The sequence below is a fragment of the Schistosoma haematobium genome, chromosome 6, assembly GCF_000699445.3.
Source record: "Schistosoma haematobium chromosome 6, whole genome shotgun sequence".
Classification (NCBI taxonomy): Eukaryota; Metazoa; Platyhelminthes; class Trematoda; order Strigeidida; family Schistosomatidae; genus Schistosoma; species Schistosoma haematobium.
The window spans coordinates 3,538,771-3,563,070 of NC_067201.1; the positions used below are offsets into that span (position 1 = coordinate 3,538,771).

At 35.3% G+C, this 24,300-nt stretch overlaps 1 protein-coding gene across 1 annotated transcript in view; it reads left to right on the forward strand.

Annotated features, from left to right (window-relative positions):
* MS3_00008339 (uncharacterized protein) overlaps positions 1-24,300 on the forward strand; it is a gene marked incomplete at its 5' end in the record, with an annotated part of 58,081 nt that overhangs the window by 23,946 nt on the left and 9,835 nt on the right. The window contains 6 exons of the mRNA XM_035732361.2: positions 1,098-1,182; positions 10,107-10,452; positions 12,920-12,987; positions 14,789-14,833; positions 22,396-22,529; positions 23,606-23,876. Coding sequence (XP_035587569.1) covers positions 1,098-1,182; positions 10,107-10,452; positions 12,920-12,987; positions 14,789-14,833; positions 22,396-22,529; positions 23,606-23,876 — 949 coding nt within the window. The remainder of the gene's footprint in view (positions 1-1,097; positions 1,183-10,106; positions 10,453-12,919; positions 12,988-14,788; positions 14,834-22,395; positions 22,530-23,605; positions 23,877-24,300) is intronic.

Here is a 24,300-nt window from a genome sequence, read left to right on the forward strand (position 1 = left end):
TAAAGGGGACCTTCAATGTCACTAAGGTTATTAGGAGAGTACATTAAATAAAAAATAAACTAGCGAGTCAGATAAAATAAACAATATAACAAACAGAATTAATATCGGCCTTATCAGATAATTGTGGTGGACCCAAAATTATATTAACTCCAAAAATGATAATAAAGTTATTACGTCCAAAAATTAATGTTTTAATATATTAAATATAATTTATAAACACAAGGGAAAGTTACAAGACGTTACTTAAATTGGCAGGCCTTGGCGTGTTCGAGCTGCATTTGGCATAATAATCCACAATTATAGGTGATAATTCCAATAAAGGTTGTTATAATTCCAGCGGTATAGCCAGATGGGAATATGACTGTGGTCTATAAATGTAGGTAACAAGTATTTTGGAGGTCAGTTATCGTAACAACAGGCAACTGAGAACAAGAGATGTGTGTTTGTAGCAGTGTATTTGCAAGCGGTTATCAGTGTGCTGTGCTATGAGGGATTCAAAATGGAAGAGAAGGTATTCAACGTCACGCAATTTTATACAACTTTTACAGTCATTTGTAGTAAATGTATAAACTATGAGAATTTCCTAAAGTTTCAACTGGAAACGTTGACTCTTAAACTAATTAATTGGCCCATAATACCTTTTTGAACTAGATTCATTCATCAATTTGGCCACAGAGCATTTTTACATTATAGTTGATGTTAGTTTATTACGAAAACCCTAACCTCAAAGCCCCTATTACAATGATAAATATCTAACTCTATCTGAGAACAATATGACACAGATGAAAAATCTATTTGGTTCTTTTTAAGAGTTTAGGAAAACGGATAATCTATCGTCACAAGGATAAGTTTCTATATCATCTTTTTTTTCTCTCAATTTACTGACAGATTAATCTCTCTATACTTTGTTTCCCTTCCCCCCCCCTCATAAACTACTCATTTACAAAGATTTTTCTGAATGGTTAAAAAACTAATTAAAAATGAATCGCCCTTATTTTAAGTTCATCTCACCAGAAATACAAATGATAATGATAATTAAGTGAGAAACAAAAACAAAACTATCATTCCCATCTTATCTCTTTTTATTTATTTTATAGTACTATTTATTTGGGTGAAACATTCTCGGCACATATAAATTTACATAATGAAAGTAATCAAATTTGTTACAATGTTGAATTAAAAGTAAGTATGGGGATTTGTGAAGATTATAGTATTTTCATAGTTGAATTCATAAGTCCGATCTAAGCTAGATTACCATTGAAAACTTGGAAGTATGAGACAACTGTTTTGTCTTTATTTATTTGTTTATTTATTTGAACACATAAATATTGGTACAAGGGGGCATCAAATATATATGCGCCACACAAAACGACGAGAATGGGAAGAGAAAAAAAGGAAGGTAAGGAGAGTAACAAAAAAGAACAATAACGGACAGATTAGTGTAAGGTAGTGTAATAATAATAATAATAATAATAATAATAATAATAATAATAATAATAATAATGGGGGAGACGGAAAGGTACAATCAGAAGAAATCTTTCAGTTAAGGAAGAAACAACCACTTTTATGAAGAAAGTAAAAGGTTACAGCAGGATCGCCATTGGCTTCTATTCTGAGCCATATCTGATAACGTCTCTAGCCACTGTGTTGCACCATCTCTCAGACCCCAACCAGGGAGTCGTGAAGGACCAACAGAAGCCAGTCCTTTGCAGCTTTCTTTCATGCCACGACACCATGTCATGCACTGACCACCTCTTCGCTTCCTCCAACCAGTCCCAGAGTCGGCAAATAATGCACAACGTGGAATTCTCTGGGACGACATTCGTAGAACATGTCCAAGCCACTGAAGTCGGTGTTTCAAGATGGTGACACCGATTGCATTATCATCTCTGTGCCCGAACACATGATGCCGAACCTCTATATTACTAACGTGGTGTTGCCACTGGATGTCAGCAATCCTTCGGAGACAACGATGATTGAACACAGAAAGTCGTCTAACGTCCTCAACTCGGAGAGGCCAGATTTCACAAGCATAGAGCAGAACTGCTCTCACTGACGCGTTGTAGATCCGACCTTTTACAGCCAGCCTAACATCACAAAGGCGCCAAAAATGGCCCAGATTGGCATAAGCCGCTCTGGCTTTCACTATGCGTGCATTGATCTCATCACTCAGGCCACTGCCAGCACTTACATAGCTACCTAGATACACGAACTTTTCGACTACTTCTATCTGCTCACCATCCAGGGTGATTACAGGATTAGAATCCTGCCAGTCTTGTAGAAGTACTTCGCACTTCGGAGGTGCAAAGCACATACCGTACCTACGGACATTGATTGCCAACTGATTAAGTGCGGATTGCATGCCTTGGGCATTATCGCACAGTAAGACAATATCATCCGCATACTCAAGGTCGAGAAGTCTTTCTCCAGGCAACAGGTCCACACTACCATTACTTACATTCATCAGAGCTGTTTCCAGAATGTCATCGATGGCGAAGAGGAATGGTGAGATTGGGCAACCCTGTCTAACCCCACTGCTTGAATGGAACAATGGAGAGAGGTGGTTGTATGCCCTCACTCTGCCTGAAGTGTTTGTATATAGGGCCTTTAAGATGTTGATAAACTTCTCAGGCACACCTTTCTTCAATACACAATCCCAGGATTTGATTTTCCTCGTTGTGTTGCGATTAAAACCTTTAATTAATCAGTCTTCATTGCGTTATGTACATCCTAGGCAGATCCTTCGCAATATAGTATGTAATTATTACTTTTTTTATAGGTTTGTATTACAAATGGGAATAGGGTAGAGGAAGCGCGTTTCGTTTTGTTCTTAGAACTCATCGGCTGTATCTACATTTATCCTAGTGTTGATGTTCAAATTAAGACTCGAAGCTAGAACAAGTCTCGCTTCCTGTATTACACCATCATTTACAACCATCCCTAACTTGAGACAGCTCCTAAAATCTCTGAATGTGTAATAATTTCATCATTATATAATCTTAGGGAATTAAAAACCTAGGAAAGTTATGTAAACCGTATGCTTTTTCTGGAATGTATGAATTATAAACTAACCCTCCTTTATTTGTTAATGCCTGTTATAATTACTGATGATCCATAGTTTTTCGCTTCATCTAAATCTTGAATAATTTTTGTTACTTGTATTGTTGTTTATCTCTCCCAGTTAATATTTCTCAACTGTTTTGACTGATTCTTTACGGTCAGTTGGGTTAGTTCTTTATGGTTTGAACTACATTGTTTATATATATATATATATATATATATATATATATATATATATATATATATATATATATATATATATATATATATATATATATATAGGCTCCACGTTGCTTATAATTACGTGATTTACTGAAACAACTTGACTATTCTTGAGATGTCACATTATGTATTAACGATACTAAATCTTCATGGAAGTAGATACGAGGAAAAACTTATGTTGTGATTCTAACAGTTTACCCAGTCTAAATGAGCTTAAATGTAACTTTAATTTCATTGAGGTCTTTTTCAATACATCTATCATACAAGACTTCTCTTTTATCAAGTTGTGTAGGCAGACAGTAGGGAATTATTGTTGAATTGTTGTGTGTTGGTCATTCTGTTTATCCAATCCTTATAGAACTCATTTCGTATTAGACGAGTTTAACAAACTCTTGGTATTCAAGATTATCGAAATCAGTTACAATTAACAACAGTAATTGACCAAGTTTATTCAATACATTTATCGAAGAGATTAAAGAGAATTGATTTTCTGAATAAATTCTTGCATATAGATAGATGTCTTTATAATATATTGGAGTGTGTAATAAAAGAATGCTAACGTATTAAAATAGCCATGAGCTAACATGAGGAAAACGTTTTACATAGTAATGAAACTTAGAGAAAGTTTCACATAAAGATGAATTTTTACGGATAGAACAGGAATTCAAATTCATTACGTAATAAAAATGATTTTCAAAGCTTACAATATTGTAGACAAGATCATACTTTTGAACTATTAGCATCGTGTCATGTTTTTTTCCTCAAGGTTTTTGACAATTCACATGCTACTATCCTGAATTCCACTTTTTTGTTCTTGTTAAGATTCAGTCTGTACTACTAATTCATGCTCTACTGTATATAAGGTAGCAACCGATGGTTAGAGACCTTGAATGACATGGCTCAAAATCGTTTGCAATGACGCAGATGCATCCACTCTTTGTGTTCTCCCAAATTTTAATCTCCTAATTCCTCCCTGTCTTTTTTCTCTTTCCAAATTTATTTCACTGGATTATACTCTTTAAATAACATCTCCAAACCCTAATCTTCCCGATTACTGCTTATACTCTTATTACCTCTACCACTACGGGATTTGAATCGACAACTGCATCTCTGTGCTAATGTGGTGTGGCAACTCGAACTGATGTACGTATGTACGAAGTTCTACGTTGGTACTGACTGACTACTGTTTATAAATTTAAAGAAATATTTTAATGTTATTAATTTCAGTTGAACTTTCTTTAATGGAGATTCCTAAGAATGTATCCACTTACCAATCGAGAATGAGTATAAAACAATCCTCTTCATGTATTTTATTATGTTTATTTTCTTAAATAATTGACAAAAATCGAAGCAGACCTAATGAAAAAATATTGCTTACTGATGTTGAAGTGCACATTTACACATAACAGCAGTGTATTCTGCTCATCTACGGACATCTTATGATGTTATATTACTGGGTATATGTAGCATTGGATTCTTTTAATCACAGTTTTTGAATTGAAGTTTCAGTACATACATAGAACCAGCAATTATTGATCTTTAATATTTGATTAGTTTGATATCATATTTCTTCATTGCAATACTCTATGGTCTAAAATTTTTAATGTTAGATTGACTGTTAATCGAAGCAAGTATAGTATTTTCCGTAAGTATTGTCATTTCATTCTGTTTGTGTGTGGGCTGTGATACTGCCCGGGTGCCCAGACCGAAGCAAGTGGTTTTCTTAGGGGGCCACACCCCGAGCCCTCGTCCTTAAGGTCTGACCCACAAGGCAGTGGAGCATCGTGAGGAGGTGCAGTCCCATGGTAGCCGGTGACCAACGATTGGTTCATACGCCATTTGTTCCCGCAGGATATACTGGAGCCCATGTGCACCATTGGTTTGGGATCCTGTTAAAGCTCCGAGCATTCGCTTTTCGTCCTCATTTTCGTAAGCAACGCCCCCGCTAAAAGAAGGTAGTGAATAGGACTCCCCTGTATACGCGAGGCCGTGTGAGAGCATTTCGAGAGGGAGGGCGGGCCCACCCCACTCTCGGTCATACCAGGGCACTCGGGGGTTGTATCTTCCTTAACTGAAAGATTTCTTCTGATTGTACCTTTCCGTTCCCTCCATTATTATTATTATTATTATTATTATTATTATTATTATTATTATTATTATTATTATTATTATTATTATTACATCACCTTACACTAATCTATTCGTTATTGTTCTTTTTTTCTTTCCCTTCGAATTCTCTTTGTTTTGTGTGGCGTATATGTATTTGGTGCCCTCTTGTACCAATATTTGTGTTCAAATAAATAAATAAAATAAAATAGTGCTAGATTTATAGCCTAGTAATTAAAACATAAATTGAAATCTCACTCCACCTATTTCAGTTTGAGGAACTGGATAAGATCTTTGATCGTTCATATAATTAAAGTTTAGATCATATCTCACATACATACACATCTTTAGTACATGAGTCAATTATGCTGGGTAATGGTTATATAATATATAACAGCTCACATGAAATTGAGTTTGTTCACAATTAATTCTAATAAGTCATTTTGTTAACTTATTAACGAATTGAGTCATCCTTACAACAACAACTTATCTATACCATTGCATCTTTATTACTGTTGCGAATGTATGAACATGTATGATTGTGCATTGCCTACTGCCCACGCATTTACTCAGGCTGCTAACCTTACTATTAACCGCTCAATTGATTCATCCATTTCACTATGTATATATATTTCCATGTTATTCATGTTCATTGCTCTCTCACGCTTAATAGTACTGGCTTACTTCGTATTCGATTCGCTGACTCACTCGCTCGCTTACTTGCCTGCTTGCCTTTCGGCACAACTCTTCTATGCTTGTTTAACGCATCTGTAATTTGGGATATCTGTGTGTGATCCCTTAATAAACGTAATCAAAGCTTCGTATTCGCCTTCTGATTAATATACTGTCGGGGCGTTATATAGGACGGTTATCAAGACGAACTGTATACGAAGTTTGAGAATTATATTGAATACCGGCCACCACAAATACATCCAATTAGTTATCATTGAAATAAATCACAAATTATTTATATTTTTATCATTTTTCTTCAGAAGGAATTTTATAGATTTCACATTCTACACTTTTTCTATATTTTTATTGTTTTTCACATTTATGAGTAGACTTTTACAGATAAACTTCTAAGTGTTAAGTCAATTTAATGACTTTGCACCGAAGTATTCACGATTTATAGATTCTACTGATATAGAATTACTTTTCTATATTCTTTACTAAAATAGATACTTTTTTTATAATTTAGTGTTTTGTTTTGATTATACTCTCCTTTCAATTCATTTATAAAGCAATAATGATGCACTGAAAGGAACTCCGTTCTTTCCTCTCGTGTATTTTAATGTGAATACAGTGGTCTTGAGTGCTGTTAGAGGTATGAGGGCGGTTATCACTTCCTGGTTGCCCACACCGTGGAAGGGTTCTTCTGGAAACACCTGAAAAGGGAATTGGATTAGGGGTGGTCTTAGTGACCTGAGAGCGTGACCACAGTGCCCAAGGGACAACTGATTGAGGTCGGTCACACACGACCTTTTTATGAGTAATTTTTGTGTTAGCTCCGTACTTGTTGAGACCTTACCGCTGGAGACGGATATCCGTGGTATAAGGTGAGGTGTGCATTTTTAGTGTCTACCTTTTCTAACCCCACCCCTCCTTGTGGGAAGGCAGCATCGCTGTCATGCTGGTTGTCTGGAGGAAACGCCTAACTGCTGTCACACCTTTGTACAGTCGGCAGTACGACTTCGCCTTCGGACCTTAGGTTTGTTGCTTTTAGTCTTAACGCTCTTCAACCGACCTGTCTGACATGGTATTACCTTGAGGAACGGTTGTTCCAGGCAGTATAGCTCGGTTGCTTCATCACGATAGGCAAACCCGACCACCACGTCAAGGTAGCAACAACGGTCGGGTAATGTAGAATGATGAAAAACATCTGGATAATTTAAACCCTTAACACTAATGATATGAACATTATACTCGTTAAATAAGTTAGTGATTATTTGGAAACAGTAAATTAGTACATAAGATGTTGGATTTTAAAGCAAAATATGCTGAGTTTGAGTCCCACTGTGAATATCAACTTTAGGATAAAGATACGTTTAAATGATAGGACGCAACGCGCATCCTAGATTTCAATAGTTCCTTTGTCTACATACAACAAACATCTTCATATTCAGTTTTTGTTTTCTTGCTTCACACTATGACTAGTATTATGTCATACATTAAAACTCCAGTTAATGTTTCTTTCTAAATAATAAATCACTTGGTTTTCAGTTTACATGGTAGTAAGATGTTGGCAGATTTTGAATGAAATCGTTGAGCTCTAAAAGGAACATTGAACAGATAAAGAAAGCCAAAATAAACCCAAATACGAATTTGTGAATTGTGAATCTCTATATCTGTCTTCTGTATGTTGTGTAGCTTCTTGATATTAAAGATTGTTGTGACTGTGGCTGCAGATTTGACGGCAGCGTATTATCGATCGGACCAAAGACGCGTAAACACATGAGAACAACCTAGAGTTCTGATTGGTCCCGCTTCCCTGTCTAGCCCAGCCAGTTAAGTCCAGAACGCAAGTCTCAGCCTCTGATATATGAATCATTATATTTCAAGCATACTGAGTTTATATACCAATCAAACCGACCACAACGTACCAATAAAATATGAAACAACATTTGTACAAGAATTAGCCAGCTGTGGGTGTGAATGAGGGAGGTAGAGATTAACAGACAGGGAATAATCCATGAATGGTAAATGGTATAATAATAGTTCATAGGTCAAAATAACGAGCATACGGACTTGATAAGAACACTCGAGCAATTCAATACAGCTCACCTTTCCATAAAATTCACATGTGAGAAAGAAAATGGGGGGTAAAATAGCCTTCCTAGATGTTCTGCTTACAAGGAGAAGAGATGGATCGCTAAAAAGAAACATAAACAGGAAAATGACCTGGACGGGTCAATATACTAACTTTTTCAGTTTCGTTCCCCTACAACAAAAAAGGAACCTTATCAAGACACTACATCATAGAATCAAGACTATATGCACAATGGATACGATTGAAGATGAAACAAAGACATTGTTTACAACCCTGAAAGAAAATGGATATCCAGAGAAATTTATAAATAAAAACTTAGCCAATAAAAGACAGCGTAGAGAATGTCCAACGGTAAATAGAAAGCCTCTATATATACGCTTACAATTCAGAGGCGACGCGCCGAGTGAAATGTTAAGACTTAAGTTAAGTAGATCAATTCAAAGGACTTTTAACGCAGCTAAACTACAACTAGTATTCTCCACACAACCAATAATCACCCCGAGGTTGAAAGATAAATTACCTAGACTAGCCACTTCCTTCTGTATCTATTAATTCAACCGCTCCTGTGGAGCAAGTTATATTGGCAGATGTTCTAGGAATTTGTACATTCGGGCTCGTGAGCACCTATCCGTGTGGTTAAGCAAAGGTGTTGTCAAAACTGTTAACAGCTCCATCTTAGACCATTTAGTCCAAACAGGACATACAGCCAACATGAAGCAATCTTTTGCAATAGTTCGTGTCAACAGCAGTCTACCTAATTCCGTCAGACTGCGAATCCTACAGACGGCTGAAGCAATTGCTATTCGGATCAAAAAGCCAAAGCTTTGTATCCAAAATAAGTATGTTCAGCCACTCCTTTTACCCTGGCTAACTAGCTAATAATCAATCTTATAATGTGGTGACATAATCTGATTAATGTTCATTTTATGTCCACCCTTGAATCTACTATATTTGACCTAATTATTTTACATATTACGCAATTTCCGATTTGTAATCACAATATTCTCTCTCTCTCTCTCTCTTACCCCATGTTGACCATATTTATTCTGATAATTTATCTCACAATTTCATTTCGCTTATAAACTGATTCAAGTTAACACTACTTTATATTAGTCAGCCCCAACATTAACGATTTTATTTTAGATAACAAACAATTCCTGATTCACATATTACAATTTCCAAATGATGATGTACTCTCTGCCTTAAATCTGACCAATTTTATGGATTATTAATCTGGATTTATAATTGTCGAACCTGATGAGAAATTTATTGAAAAGAATATTCTTCGTTCATACAATTGTGTTTTCAAAATAAAGCTCACAATAAGAGGGACATGAATATGAACAGTTTAGTTACATAACAATTATACAATTAAAAATATACTCGTAATATTGGTCCATAAATGGATCTTAAAAAATTATCATTCATTATTCTTATCGGGATACAACACCTACCCTTTTTTGAAGATCCGGAGTTGATATCCGGATTTTAAATTTTCGAGTTCATCCTCCCCTGCGAAAAAGTGTTGGATCCTCATATGCCAAAGTCACAACTGAAATGTTTGTCAGAAAAAATGCAATTAAATTGATCAATCTCAATTTGTTAGTCATGTTATCTCGAAGCTCATGAATTGTGTATTTTCAGTTTTTATCTTCATTGAAGATTTTGATAATACTTTTGTAGTTTTTGTATCGAATTTCTACTATCTGACTGATTAAACTAATCTGAAACTCTTTGGTTTAAATTTTAAGCGACTTATTTATTTGAATTTTATGGTCGATTGGATATGTGTTATGCTAGAGATTCTTATTACAAATAGATACTTCTTTGTGATTGTCTAATCGATGATATCACCTTCTGCGTAAACTATAATCATCAGACTTGTTTCCTGTAACTATATATTGTTTTCCTTCGATATTTTATTGATTACATTCGTTTTATAAATATGTAGGTTGCTCTTCACAATCGTATCGAATCGATCACTTTACCGATATTCACTTCTTTAAGTGGTCATTCTAATAGTACTGTTGGTTCACGTAATTCTTCAACAAATTCAGAATCATCAAATACTCATACAACTCCAGGTCTGTGTAATAATGCTGGTGAAATCAATACTAAGGATAGTATTTTTGATTTACAACCAGGACAATCATTGAATGCGATTATCAGTCATGAATTGAAAGAATTAGGCGTTCATAACCTGCGATGTACGGTCTCATATTTTCAAACTAGTTCTCACGGTAAATCAGAAAGTTCATCGCATGTGGTAGCATATGAATCTCCACGGTTAACATCAGGTTAGTGTTTATGCATTGTTATCTTTCATGTACATGTATATCTGTGCACTTATTGATAATTGAAGCTTTCAATTTGAACTAAGCTCACGACCCATTCATATTTCAACTAAATTTTGCGTCTACGATTGATCACTGAGTTATGACCAATGTTAAATATGTCAAAGCCTTCCTAGTACTGATCAGATTCTATCGATTGAACCCGCCAAGAAGCAACAGTTTCTTCAACATGCTTTGAATATGTGTTACGCTGTTTACCTCAACCTCTTATGCTTGTTAGTATGATATATAGTGGTTTAAAAAAAGACAAGTGGCAACCAGATAAAGACAAAATGTCAGTTCAGTGAATTTATTGACTTTTGGTTCTGTGGCAATGTCTGTCATTGGAAGCCGTACCTCAAAAGTGCATAAACCTTCTGTAGGATCTTTACTTGAACACTACTAGTCGAGTCAGAGGTTATGGCAAACTGTCGCCTGATTTGGCAACCTCAAGTAGTGTCTGGAATGGCTGTTTACTATCTTCATTTTTGTTCAACTTCATCATAGACCTACTGCTGGAGATAACGTTCTCGTCGTTTGAACTTTCGGGAATCGATCTCAAACCAGGAGATCCACTTATTGATTTAGAATACATCGATGACATAGACCTGTTTGGTGATGACGCTGATAAAATGCAGTGTTTTGGTAGCACTTAGGAACAATACCAGGATGTTTGGAGTGCCTTTGTTACCCTCTAAATGCAAGTTGTTGCTTCAGGACTGTCCTACGTCAATACCTGAACTAAGAATAGATAGTGAAGTAGTCGAACACATCGACTACTTCACTTAACTTGGGAGTTTGGTCAGCCAAAAATAGGTTGGTGTCTGACGAAATCACTATACGGATTTAAAAAGTTTGTATAGCTTTTACCAACTTACGTCACCTTTAACGAAGGTGAGATATCCATCTGTCAATTAAGAGACGAGTATGCTGCACGGCAGTTCGTATTGTTTTACTATAGGGCTGCGAAACATGGCCGTTAAGTGTGAAGGATACTCGTAAGTTGCTAGTCTCTAATCACAGATGTCTTAGAAGTATTCCTCGCAACTGCTGGGATCACCGGGTAAGTAATCGTGAGGTCAGACGCAGGGTATTAGGGAATGCTGTTAAATCAGTTGGTGAGGTTGTGAATTTTCATCGACTGAGATGGTTGGGCCACGTATTTCGCATGCCCAAACACCGATTACCACGACACGCAATGCTGACTACTGTTGGAGATGGATGAAAGAATATTAGGGGCGGCCAAACCAGAACGTGGCGTAAGTCCTTGAAGTCGCTAACCTCTAGTCTTAGCCATATTAGTAGATGCAGACTATTTGGTTGGAGTCCGCGCGACTATCGTATCCAATGGTTAGAGACTCGGTGACATGGCTCAGAATCGATCACAATGGCGTAGGTGTATACATTCTTTGTCCTCCCTTAAACCGTGAGATTAAAATTGCTTCACATCTTTTCCTCGACGAACTAATTGTTTCTCCCTTTACCATTTCCTAATATGCGACCCTTTTTTACCCCTTACTACCAGTAACTGTCTCTATGAGTTTGGTGTTCATCATGTTGCGCTAATGAAGTATACCAACTTGGAACGATGCACATATGTGCCTGGTCCTACGTTTCAGCTGACTGACTGTGGGTATGATCCACTTCATCGAGATGCATTGCGGTTCTGTTCGATGTTTTTTAACTAATGGTTATTTATGATTATGGGATGTTAATTTTCATGGTCCAAAATTGGTTGTCGTGTTGTATTTATACTTTTTTATTGCAAATCTATTCTTTGTAAAAATGTTTTTGACTGTCAGTGGTACTATTACAATGAATTTCATATTATTATTCGTCAATTCACATTACTTTGTGTCTATGAGGTCTGGTAATTCATCATAATACTGGTCTTTACCAGGTGGACAAATTCACATCATAACACTTGATGTTAATTAACTAAAATGTTGCTGAGTTCCATTGAGAACTTAATTCAATATTTTGTGTATTGCATCATAATAAATTAGCTTCAAAATGTTACATAATCAACATACTTATAGTAAGCAAAGGGAAAGTATCTATATAAAACGTGAAATTTAATTTGTTACAACTTTAACTGGTGTGTACATATGGATGTAAATTACAAATGAGATTTTCAGTTACACGTCGTTCCAGGAGTTGAACTTTCACCGAGGAGATTCACTTGTTGACTTAGAATATGCCAATGACATAGTTCTCTTTGGTGGAGACTCTGACAAAATGCAGAGTTTTCTGAACACTGTAAGAAACAATGCAAGGATGTTCGGGATGCGATTCCCCCCTCGAAATGCAAAATGTTACTGACTGACTGACCTAAAAATGGTAATTTGGTAATTTGCTCTTGTTATTATTACTTCTCCCTTTTGGAAAGAAAATTGTCTCTTTAAAATATCTTTATTATATTTTTTGTCAGGTGTTTCATCTCGTGATACTATTAGTAAACGTGAACCAATTACATTTCAACGCTTATATAAGTTTATGGTAGGTTAAAGTATTATTTATATATTGAGCTATTAAATTTTGTAATTCCAAATTCTTATTAGAGTTGTTTATTTACAATAAACAAGTTTAATACCGAATAGCTAAGAAAGTAAACAATTGTTTCATGTATTATTCATCCTGTTTATTTGTTAAGCTGAATGATTGTACCGCGCCTAAAATATTTTGATTTGTTCTTGGTGGAGTTTTGTTCTCTGAGCTGGATGGTTTGGTCGTGGAGCTTTCATCGTTCTTCTGAGCGACATCATCAGCACAAGTTTTAGGTAGAAGTGAAGTGTTTGTGCTAATGATGTCGTTCAGAAGAACGATAAAAGCTCCACGACCAAACCATCCAGTTCAGAGAACAAAACTCCACCAAAATCATCCACCTCAGCTACAAATCTTCTTCACCATTTTGATTTGTGTAGCCCGATGGTTTGTTTAGCTCTTATAGAAACAGTATGGTACAAAAACGAATACCTAAATCTTTACTTGATAAACGATTAACTGAAATGACTGAATTCTACCATCTATTTATAGTCTTAAATCACTGGTAGTCAAATTTCTCTTTTAGGTAGGTACTTTGAGGTATAGCGTTGATCGAATTGAAACTGTCAAACTAAAGTTTTGAAATTAGTATGGTAAGACTTGTGGAGATGTTTCATAATTTAAAAATACGAATTGATCTTAGCTAATCTGTTACTGAAAACCTAGAAGCAGTGAATGTCCCTTTCGTCCTAAGGCAAGACTTTTCGAAGAAGTGCACATACATGATATCGCATCAAATTTACGACCTTCATTTGGACGTTTGAAGGAATTTCACAAATACATTGAAAGAGAATCAATAGAAAATTTTCATTTGAAACAATTTTGGTGAAAAGAAAACGAATTAATTAGTTCTACCTACAGATTAAGGAAGTTATTCTTTAATTGCCATTTGAAAGAAAACAATGTGAAGTTTCCAGAAACAGGCTCTAACAATCCTAGAAGAGGATGTCGTTTGTATTTATACATCCATGTTCATGTACATTGATGAATCCAACTGCTCATATAATTCTCACTATTCTAAACTCAGCTTATCACAAATAAAAGAATATTTCTCTATTTGGTTATCAATATAGTGAATTATTACCTATACTATTCAGCCACATGTACTGACTAGTCTATATATATATATATACATATAACTGAACACAGTTAAAACGGCATGTGCAAATGAACTGGTACAGTTATTTATTTCTACGTGACATTACAACTAGGCTATAATGTTTTTGTGATCATGAACTGATCTAAGTTGAATAATCACTGAAAACTAGGGTACACAGCAACTATCTCATCTTAGTATTGGACTTCAAATATAATGTGAGTGCAGGAGTCTCGATTCGATTGCAATCCCTCCTACTTACTTTGGAAGCATTCTTTTTAGGTAATGGTTATCTACTTTCATAAAACTAATAGTTATTAATTGATAACTTATTTATCAGGTACAGATTCATATACTTCGGGTCACAATCGAAATATTAGGGCCAGTGATAATACCCGTTTGCACAAATCACACTAAATGGAGTTGGGCTCGAGCTTAGAGCTTATTGGCTGTAAGTCGAACACCTTGACTACTGAGCTACCGTTCGACTACGTAATTAGCATATGTCTATTGATGAAAATAAATTCTATCTTAATTCCCATTGTACTTGTGATTATATTTAGTATAAGGAATTGCTTTTCTCCTAGTCTAGTCAGTAGAAATACATTTCTTTTCAATTCTTTGCAATATTATCATTTCTTAATACATATATATTTATAGGTCAACAAACCTTTGGATGTTCGAAAGAAATTTTCAATAGTTGATGTAAGTCAAATGTTTCTTTTTCCTGATAGTAATTAGAGTTAATCATATTGATTGTATAATTTTGTGTGTCTTTATTATTCTGTTTGACAGATTTTAGTAGCAACGTTAGTTTGTAAAATAAAATGCACTTTGTAAATTATTGTTTGTATGTTTTACTCCTTTTCTTTCCCTCTCCATATTATTATTTATTTATTTATTTTAACACATAGATATTGGTACAAGGAGGCACCAAATACATATGCGCCACACAAATCTCATTCGATATGTATGAGGGCTGTGATACTGCCTGGGAGCCCAAACCAAAGCAGGTGGTTTTCGTAAGGGGCCACACTCGGAGCCTTTGATCTAAATGTCTGATCCAAAAGGCAGTGGAGCAACATCAGAAGATGCAATCCCATGGTAGCCGGTGACCAATAATTGGTTCATACGCCATTTGTTCCTTTAGGATACTGGAGCTTATGTGCACCATTGGTTTGGAATCAGGGTTTTCCAACTCTAGGTGGACTCTCCGTGTCCACCAATCCGGCTACAGTACCGGACATTTGCTTTTCGTTCTCTCAATTTCGTAAAAAACACCCCCACCACGAGAAGGCAGTGACGATAACATCCATGCTCCAAACTTATGTGTATTTAAAATATATAAAGCTCTATAACTGTGGTTTTTAACACTTCAAAATTGAATATTAAAATGATGGACGCGATAAATATGACTACCTGACCTAATTTTCCACTAATATTAATTCAGGATTTCCCTCTTTTGTATATATATATAATTTTTACTGCACTCCGAGCAAAACGAACAATACAGCCTGAAGGAGAACTATAATGGTTGAATAACCTTAAAGGTCATACAAAGGAATGACTGATGTGAGTGGTTATAACAAAATAACGCGTTAGTTACTATGGCTAAATATAATTAGAATAGATCTTTCAATAGACACAACCAATTCGCTAATTTTCCCAGGAAAAAAGCTATTTACATCTAAACTACTAACTGAAAACGAAAGAACAAAAACTTAAAGAAGATATATAACTCAGTAATATAAAAAGCAAAGAAGAACAGGGAATTTTGGAGATGATGGAATTTTCATACTTCACATCACAAACTGATCTTAGTTCGAGAACGACTGATAGTCAAGATGCACATGGTAGTTGTTTCTTACTAGTATGGGACTCTGAAACAGTGGACGACCATGACACTACCGGCGACTGAATTCAGAATCTTCAGTCTCATACGTGAACAGTTAGACTATAAACTATTATCGGATGTGAGACAGTTCCTCACCGCAGGCGATAGAGGATAGTCGAGCAACATCGCTTAATTATTGAAGTCAGATATATGGACCATTAGATTCCAGTTCAGTCGTTTGAAGTTGACTAGCTGCCGTTAGACCTGCTATTCATAGGTTCCCAGTAAAGTCACGGATGTGAACTGCTTAAGAGTCCCATACTAGGATGTAACATATCCGGCGCTGTCCAATTAAGATCAATCCGTAGTGTACACTATCGAAAAAAACACTAATAATTTGAAATGAGTAAATTTATGTTTATGTGCATTTAAAATTACTTCATACTTCCAAATTATTTAATTCTACTTGATCAAAAAATATCTGTCTATCTATCATTCATGTCATTTCTATCTCAGCTTAATTGTTTATTTCATTAAGCTGAAATCTCTAACGCTCTTACCTTATTTATTAATGACTATTTAAATGTACATTACGGATTGATCTTAATTGGACAGCGCCGGATATGTTACATCCTAGTATGGGACTCTTAAGCAGTTCACATCCGTGACTTTACTGGGAACCTATGAATAGCAGGTCTAACGGCAGCTAGTCAACTTCAAACGACTGAACTGGAATCTAATGGTCCATATATCTGACTTCAATAATTAAGCGATGTTGCTCGACTATCCTCTATCGCCTGCGGTGAGGAACTGTCTCACATCCGATAATAGTTTATAGTCTAACTGTTCACGTATGAGACTGAAGATTCTGAATTCAGTCGCCGGTAGTGTCATGGTCGTCCACTGTTTCAGAGTCCCATACTAGTAAGAAACAACTACCATGTGCATCTTGACTATCAGTCGTTCTCGAACTAAGATCAGTTTGTGATGTGAAGTATGAAAATTCCATCATCTCCAAAATTCCCTGTTCTTCTTTGCTTTTTATATTACTGAGTTATATATCTTCTTTAAGTTTTTGTTCTTTCGTTTTCAGTTAGTAGTTTAGATGTAAATAGCTTTTTTCCTGGGAAAATTAGCGAATTGGTTGTGTCTATTGAAAGATCTATTCTAATTATATTTAGCCATAGTAACTAACGCGTTATTTTGTTATAACCACTCACATCAGTCATTCCTTTGTATGACCTTTAAGGTTACAACCATTATAGTTCTCCTTCAGGCTGTATTGTTCGTTTTGCTCGGAGTGCAGTAAAAATTATATATATATACAAAAGAGGGAAATCCTGAATTAATATTAGTGGAAAATTAGGTCAGGTAGTCATATTTATCGCGTCCATCATTTTAATATTCAATTTTGAAGTGTTAAAAACCACAGTTATAGAGCTTTATATATTTTAAATACACATAAGTTTGGAGCATGGATGTTATCGTCACTGCCTTCTCGTGGTGGGGGTGTTTTTTACGAAATTGAGAGAACGAAAAGCAAATGTCCGGTACTGTAGCCGGATTGGTGGACACGGAGAGTCCACCTAGAGTTGGAAAACCCTGATTCCAAACCAATGGTGCACATAAGCTCCAGTATCCTAAAGGAACAAATGGCGTATGAACCAATTATTGGTCACCGGCTACCATGGGATTGCATCTTCTGATGTTGCTCCACTGCCTTTTGGATCAGACATTTAGATCAAAGGCTCCGAGTGTGGCCCCTTACGAAAACCACATGCTTTGGTTTGGGCTCCCAGGCAGTATCACAGCCCTCATACATATCGAATGAGATTTGTGTGGCGCATATGTATTTGGTGCCTCCTTGTCTTAATTTTATGTGTTTAAATCAAATGAATATCGTTTGTGGTTATGAGACAAACATGAATTCATTGAGCTTTTAACCTCATCTGTGTAGGATCAGTTGCACATACTTTGCTACAAATCACTTGATTTGGTGATATTGACTAGGGTGAAACTGCTCTGTAAAGCCCAACTTTAACTATGCCAAAGTACTCCCATAATAGAAAACAAATATTTACAACGCATCAATGTGACTCATTTATCAAGTATAGATTTTTGTACACTTTGTGTGAACGCCATCGCTGAAGAGCTAGATTCAGACCTTTGACATGTTAATTGAAAGTTGAGTGGCTTAACCAGTAAGCTGCCACTTCGCTTATAATGTGATATTAATAACTAATATCAGTTTCCTAAACTACTGTGTATAATTCAGCAGTTGACCCGTATACCTAATGAAGCATAAATACTAAGAATATATTATACTGACGACCTTGAAACACCGAGCAGAACTAAGATAACCAATGTTAGGTATTAACTCGAATTAAAGAAGCTATTGTGAATAGCTTGTAACTGGAAACCACGTTTTTGATTATATTTCTTATTTTGTTCTGATTGTGTCCAAAGGGTTTCATTTATTCCAAGCATCACCAGGTCGGATCTTTTCATTTTCGCAGGTTTTTGAATGATCGTCCCAATCTCTCACATTATCCGAACATTCCCTGTACCTATATTAATTATTGCTCTAGGTTTTGGAAAGGGCATCGGCTTCGCGGCTTTCAAAGAATCCCAGCTTTCACCATGGAGCATCATAACTCTTGTATATGAAAGTGATCCTTCAACTCTTAAGGGAGATTTTAATTTACTTAAATTTTTTCCTGGTTTGTTTATCTTAGCAAGGTTCTTTATTGGATATTGGGGTTGCTAACCCTACACCAATTCCTTCTATCTTACCTGGGTTTGGGACCAGCAGTAATTCTAAACGGTCTCCAGGTGAAGTTAATTTCATGGAATAATGCCATATATTAAACTAATTGACTTGATGTTTCGATTATCACTTTTGGTCTTTTCACGCGAATAACTGATGTTGAATTGAATTTTTGACTTAAATTAACAAGCCAATCATATTTTACCTACACATTCAAATTAATAGGACCTAATCATTCAATAAGAGTTTCTTTCATTTCAATGTTAAAAATCTTATTCAATCATTATAAACAAAGATCAGTGATGGCTAGGAGTGGAATGCAAGACGCTCCCCACTTCGTCCTATCTGGGACTTGTCAGATAAATATAACTGCATCGCCGAGTTGACGTTCACTGCAGGACTTGAACCCAATAACAGACTGATCAATTGCAGTCCAAGTATCATTGGAAAGATATAAACAAACAATACAAAAATGAATGATTATTTAATCAGTCTAAATAAATTTCCTAAAATTAATTAACTCATTAATTGGTTTACACACAAGAAAATCCTAGTTATATTAGGTAATATAATCCATTTTCAATAAATTTGTAAGCATATTATAGAAGGTGAAAAACATTTTAAATTATATCCATATAAATTCGTTATTAAATAACGTTTCTGTCAACATGTACTCCACATAATAGTTATATAGGACTTGGCGGCGTGTTTGAATATTTGGGCTACCTGTTCCTGTCATCTAGACATTTCAACAAGCTATCTGATTTCTTGTTTGTTTAAATATAATCATCAACCTATTCAGTCACTTTTATGAAATTTTTACAACCTTTCATTGTACAATTTACAAAAATGTGCAATCAGAGACATTGTAGTTGCTGATAATAACATGCAATAAAAAGAATGTACATTATTTTGTTATCGATTCTTGAACTACTGTGGTGTGGGTTACTTATATTCATATCAGTAGTATATAACAGTGGGCGGGCAGAGAATGTATTTTGGCAGAAGATCGATAAGGAAAGAACGGAAACGGTTCGCAAGTGACATGAAAATGCATGAACAATGAAATCTGAGACAATGGACTGGTATTTGCAAAATGAGCAGTGAAGTATGAGACGATGGATTGATATTTTTCAAATTAACTATTTACTATATGATTCTCAGATTTTAGTAAGATGTTCTGTAATTTTGTGCTCAAATACATTCGATTATCTCCACTCATGTTCTTGTTCACTACAATGCTAACATCTAACTAGTGAACACTCAATTCTTATCGTCAGGATTGATTAAGAACTAAGAGAAAAGGAGACTTATTGAAATACTTTGTTCTGCGAATCCTGTATTGTACCAAAGATATGATATTAAATAGAACCATTAATAATAATAATAATAATAATAATAATAATAATAATAATAATAATAATAATAATAATAATAAAATAAGAATAAGAATTTTCCAAATCTGTTTTGGATATATTTACTATTTCTGTAAAAAACCGTTTGTACTATTACGTAATGAGAGAGGTAGTGAGTATTTTTATTTAATTGTCAGTCAGTCTTGAGTGCTGTTAGAGGTATGAGGGCGGTTATCATTTCCCGGTTGCCCACACCGTGGAAGGGTTCTTCTGGAGTTACCTGAAAAGGAAATTGAATTAGAGGTGGTCTTAGTGACCAGAGAGCGTGACCGCAGTGCCCAAGGGACAACTGCTTGAGGTCGGTCACACACGACTTTTTTATGAGTAATTTTTGTGTTAGCTCCGTACTTGTTGAAACCTTACCGCCGGAGACAGATAAGGTGAGGTGTGCAATTTTAGGGTCTACTTTTTTTCAACCTCACCCCTCCTTATGGGAAGGCAGCATCGCTGTCATGCTGGTTGTCTGAAGGAAACACCTTACTGCTGTCACACCTCTGTACAGTCAGCAGTACGACTTCACCTTCAGACCTTGGGTTTGTTGCTTCAGTCTTACTGCTCTTCAACCGACCTGTCTGACATGGTAGGACCTTGAGGAACGATTGTTGTAGCCAGTCTAGTTCTATTGGTTCATTACAATGGGCAAGCCCGACCACCCCGTCAAGGTAGCAACAACGGTCGGGTTTATTTAATTGTTTGGTTGAATGATTTATTTAATTACATCAGAGAAAAGTTATTTTTATTTATTTATTTATGACTTTCTAAATTTATAGGCTTTAAGTGAAATGTTTTATTGTATACGTTGTATAATTTTTATTATTTTTTTAAAATTCCTTAAATGACTAGGGAAATATGTTTGAGATGCATTTGCCTACACTTGTATATAAGGAGAGTAATTGAGGAAATTGAGTACTGTATTTATCTTTTGAGTTGAATCAGTTTTGTTGGTTGTTAGGTAACAGAGTCTAGGTACAATAACAACAATGGAGCACCAGTTCCCTCGAGACTACAGGTATACATTGCTGACGAGTGCCAAGTAGCACGAAACCTGGGTCCAGGGTTTCCTGTTAACTACCTGCAACCGCCATCTAATAACAACAATGTTGATTCTTTTTTTCAAAGTATTATTCTGATACAATATCTAGTTAATCATAATATAGATCCACTTTGTATTATTTTTCGAACGTGCGACAACTTCAGGAAGGAGGTGAGATACATGTTCGTTGCATGTATTTAATGACAAATATTTATTTTGTAATGCTTACGAATAGAGGTCAGTGAATTATGCCAATCTCTTTTGGCGTTGGGTTTTTTGAAAGTGAAGTTAACGTTTGATGACACTGAAATGCTTGTTATTGCTTATCCAGAAATGATATTTTGGGTATCATATTAGTATGTTAGTTTATAAAGTTAAACCAGTACGTAACATGTAGTTATTGACTATTGGTTTTAGCCTCTTGTTGAACTTTTTCATAAGTTCTAAACACTAAACTCTTGAGAAACTGACTTCTGTATCGACTTTTAGACTCCCACAATCTTCAGCACTTAAAATCCGAATTAAAACAAAAATGGAGACATACTAAGTAAACATTACTTCCATTGTTAACTCAATTACATAAAATAAAGAGTATTCACAGAGTTACAATCAATCTTAAAAGTTTTAGAGGCTTTTCAACATAATGAAGTTGCTTTCTGAATATTCTTAAGATGTTGTCCAATTAGTTCCTTGTTAATGTTATTCATATAGGGGAGTTTATGGAGATCGCTACATTTACATTGTTGACATTACGGACTAACCATACAATCATTGAAAACCTAGGAAGACTAGACAGTCGTTTCGTCTTAATATCAGACTCTTCAGGTGTTTGGTCCCTGACAAAGTTGTAGATGCACACTGCTGAATAGTCCTATACTACGACGAAATAGCTATTTACTGATCCCTAGTTTCCTAAGATCAATACGTGCTGTTCATTATTCTAGTAAATATTTAAGTTCTTTCTTTTAATGATAATTAAGTTGAAAATGTTCTAGTTCTTACTTTCTTAAGAATACTATATTGTCTAATTGATCATTATCACTTTTAGTTTGCTAATTTCAGAACATCTCAAGGTTAATCTATGTTGCTTTAAGGCAAAGTTGTTTCATTATGAGCTTGTGTACATGTTTTTTTTTTTTCAAACAAATTAATACATCTTCATGATTGATTATCAATGTCAGATTCATCTCTCTTATTCTATCCACTTTGTTTTGTTAGATTGATCATAGTGTACTTATGGAAACACAAATTCAAAATCTCACTGTAACACCAATTATACTTGAACGTGTTTTATTCGAATCAAATCCTCAATTCAGTGTGATTGATTTAAATAATTTACAGTTTGATAAAAAGTAATTTTTCCTTTTTCATTTGTGTTCTTTTGTTTATGAATTGATTCGATTGATATTAATGATTGATTGAAATCAAAGTATTCTATTATGTGTTTGTTATTTCTTTTAGAGAGATATTCCTAGGATTATGCATTTAGGTGGGATAGATACAATATAGCTAGCAATACAATCCAGGATGCATATGCTATCCTATTCGATACTCGTTAGATGGATGCACTTGCATCCTAGAGTTGATATTTATTCCACCATTCGAGGTTATTATCGTTCGCTTCAAACTCCATCGTGTTATCCACCTAGGTATTGATTTCGAACAGCCATTTGTGAAACGGTTATGTGTTTAAATTCAACTTGTAATGGATTGGGATTATCCATTTGTCTATATTTTTGACTGAAAGTTTATCAGTCTTGGCTGATATATGTGCATTCTGTGCGAGTCACCTCTCCATAGCCTTGATGACACAAGTTAGTAGGAAGCAAACGCAATGTGGTTAAGTGGGTAACACATTGGCGTTGAAGTGAACAGTACTGGGTTCGAGTCTTAGCGTAAATATCAACACTGGAATGCAAGTAAATCCAGCTAACGAATCTCAAACAAAGCCGAACTTATGTCATGGATTACACTGCTAACTTTAATCCGTCTATTCTATGCTAGCTTGTGCTATAATGGTTATATCGTTATTTGATGAATGACGCTGTCTGCTAAGGCATGTGGGGTTTTATGGTTTCTATTAGCTCTCACAGATCGACGTTAGTTATACAATCATTGGGAACGAGAAATTAGTTGACAGTTATCCTCTCCTGGCACGGAACGTCTTAACAGTGGACATCTAATGTCCCACTAGTGATCGAAGCCCCTTCAGTCATTTGTACATTCTGCAGTTGCATGATATTACAGAAAATAAATCCTATATCAAGTATCATTTTAGGTCGTACAACTCTTTCTGTACTATTTAATCATAAATTGATATTCAATAGTTATGATACCATTGATTTAAGTCGACCTTAACCTATATAGATGATAATAATGAAGCGTCTGCAGTATTCATTCACTTTGATATGTTTGCCTCGTTTCTCAGATCTCATTCTAACACTCCAACGTATTATTTACAACCGAATGATGTGCAACAATTTTTATACCGTTTAATACCGACAACAACCAATTCATCGCCTTTATTAAATCTATCATCTACCAATTCATCAATACCAACTTCAACTGTGCCTGATCCAATTCCAGTTTCTTCCACAACTACCCGTCAAGTGTCAATATCAGCTGGACGTCTAGACATTACATGGAGATCACTTATGGGTGAAAGAGGACGCTTACAAACAAGTTCTTTAAAATACGAAGTTAGTTCGATAGTTTTGAATCGATACTTTTGGATGAATTATTGTTATAATTAGTAAAGAATAAATGAAATGTGACGAGTGGTGGGATCCGGGATGCGTGTTTCGTCCTTTTTTGGATCCGCCAGCTGGACATAATTCCATTACAGGCTTGATGTTCACGTCTCAAATAGGATAAAACACTCCTTCTGGCTTCCACTACTTGTCATAGTCCATTTATTGCATACTAAATTGTCATAATGACCATATCGAGACAATCCATATAGGATGGACGTATGCTAAAGAAGATCGACCTAATGTCCGTCAAAAATATGAACAACAGGATAATTCAATCCATTCCTAATTGAATGACTGTGATACGTTTTCATGTATGTCCAAACAAATGGATTATATAAAGATCATCATATCACAACGCAGAGTTATGAAC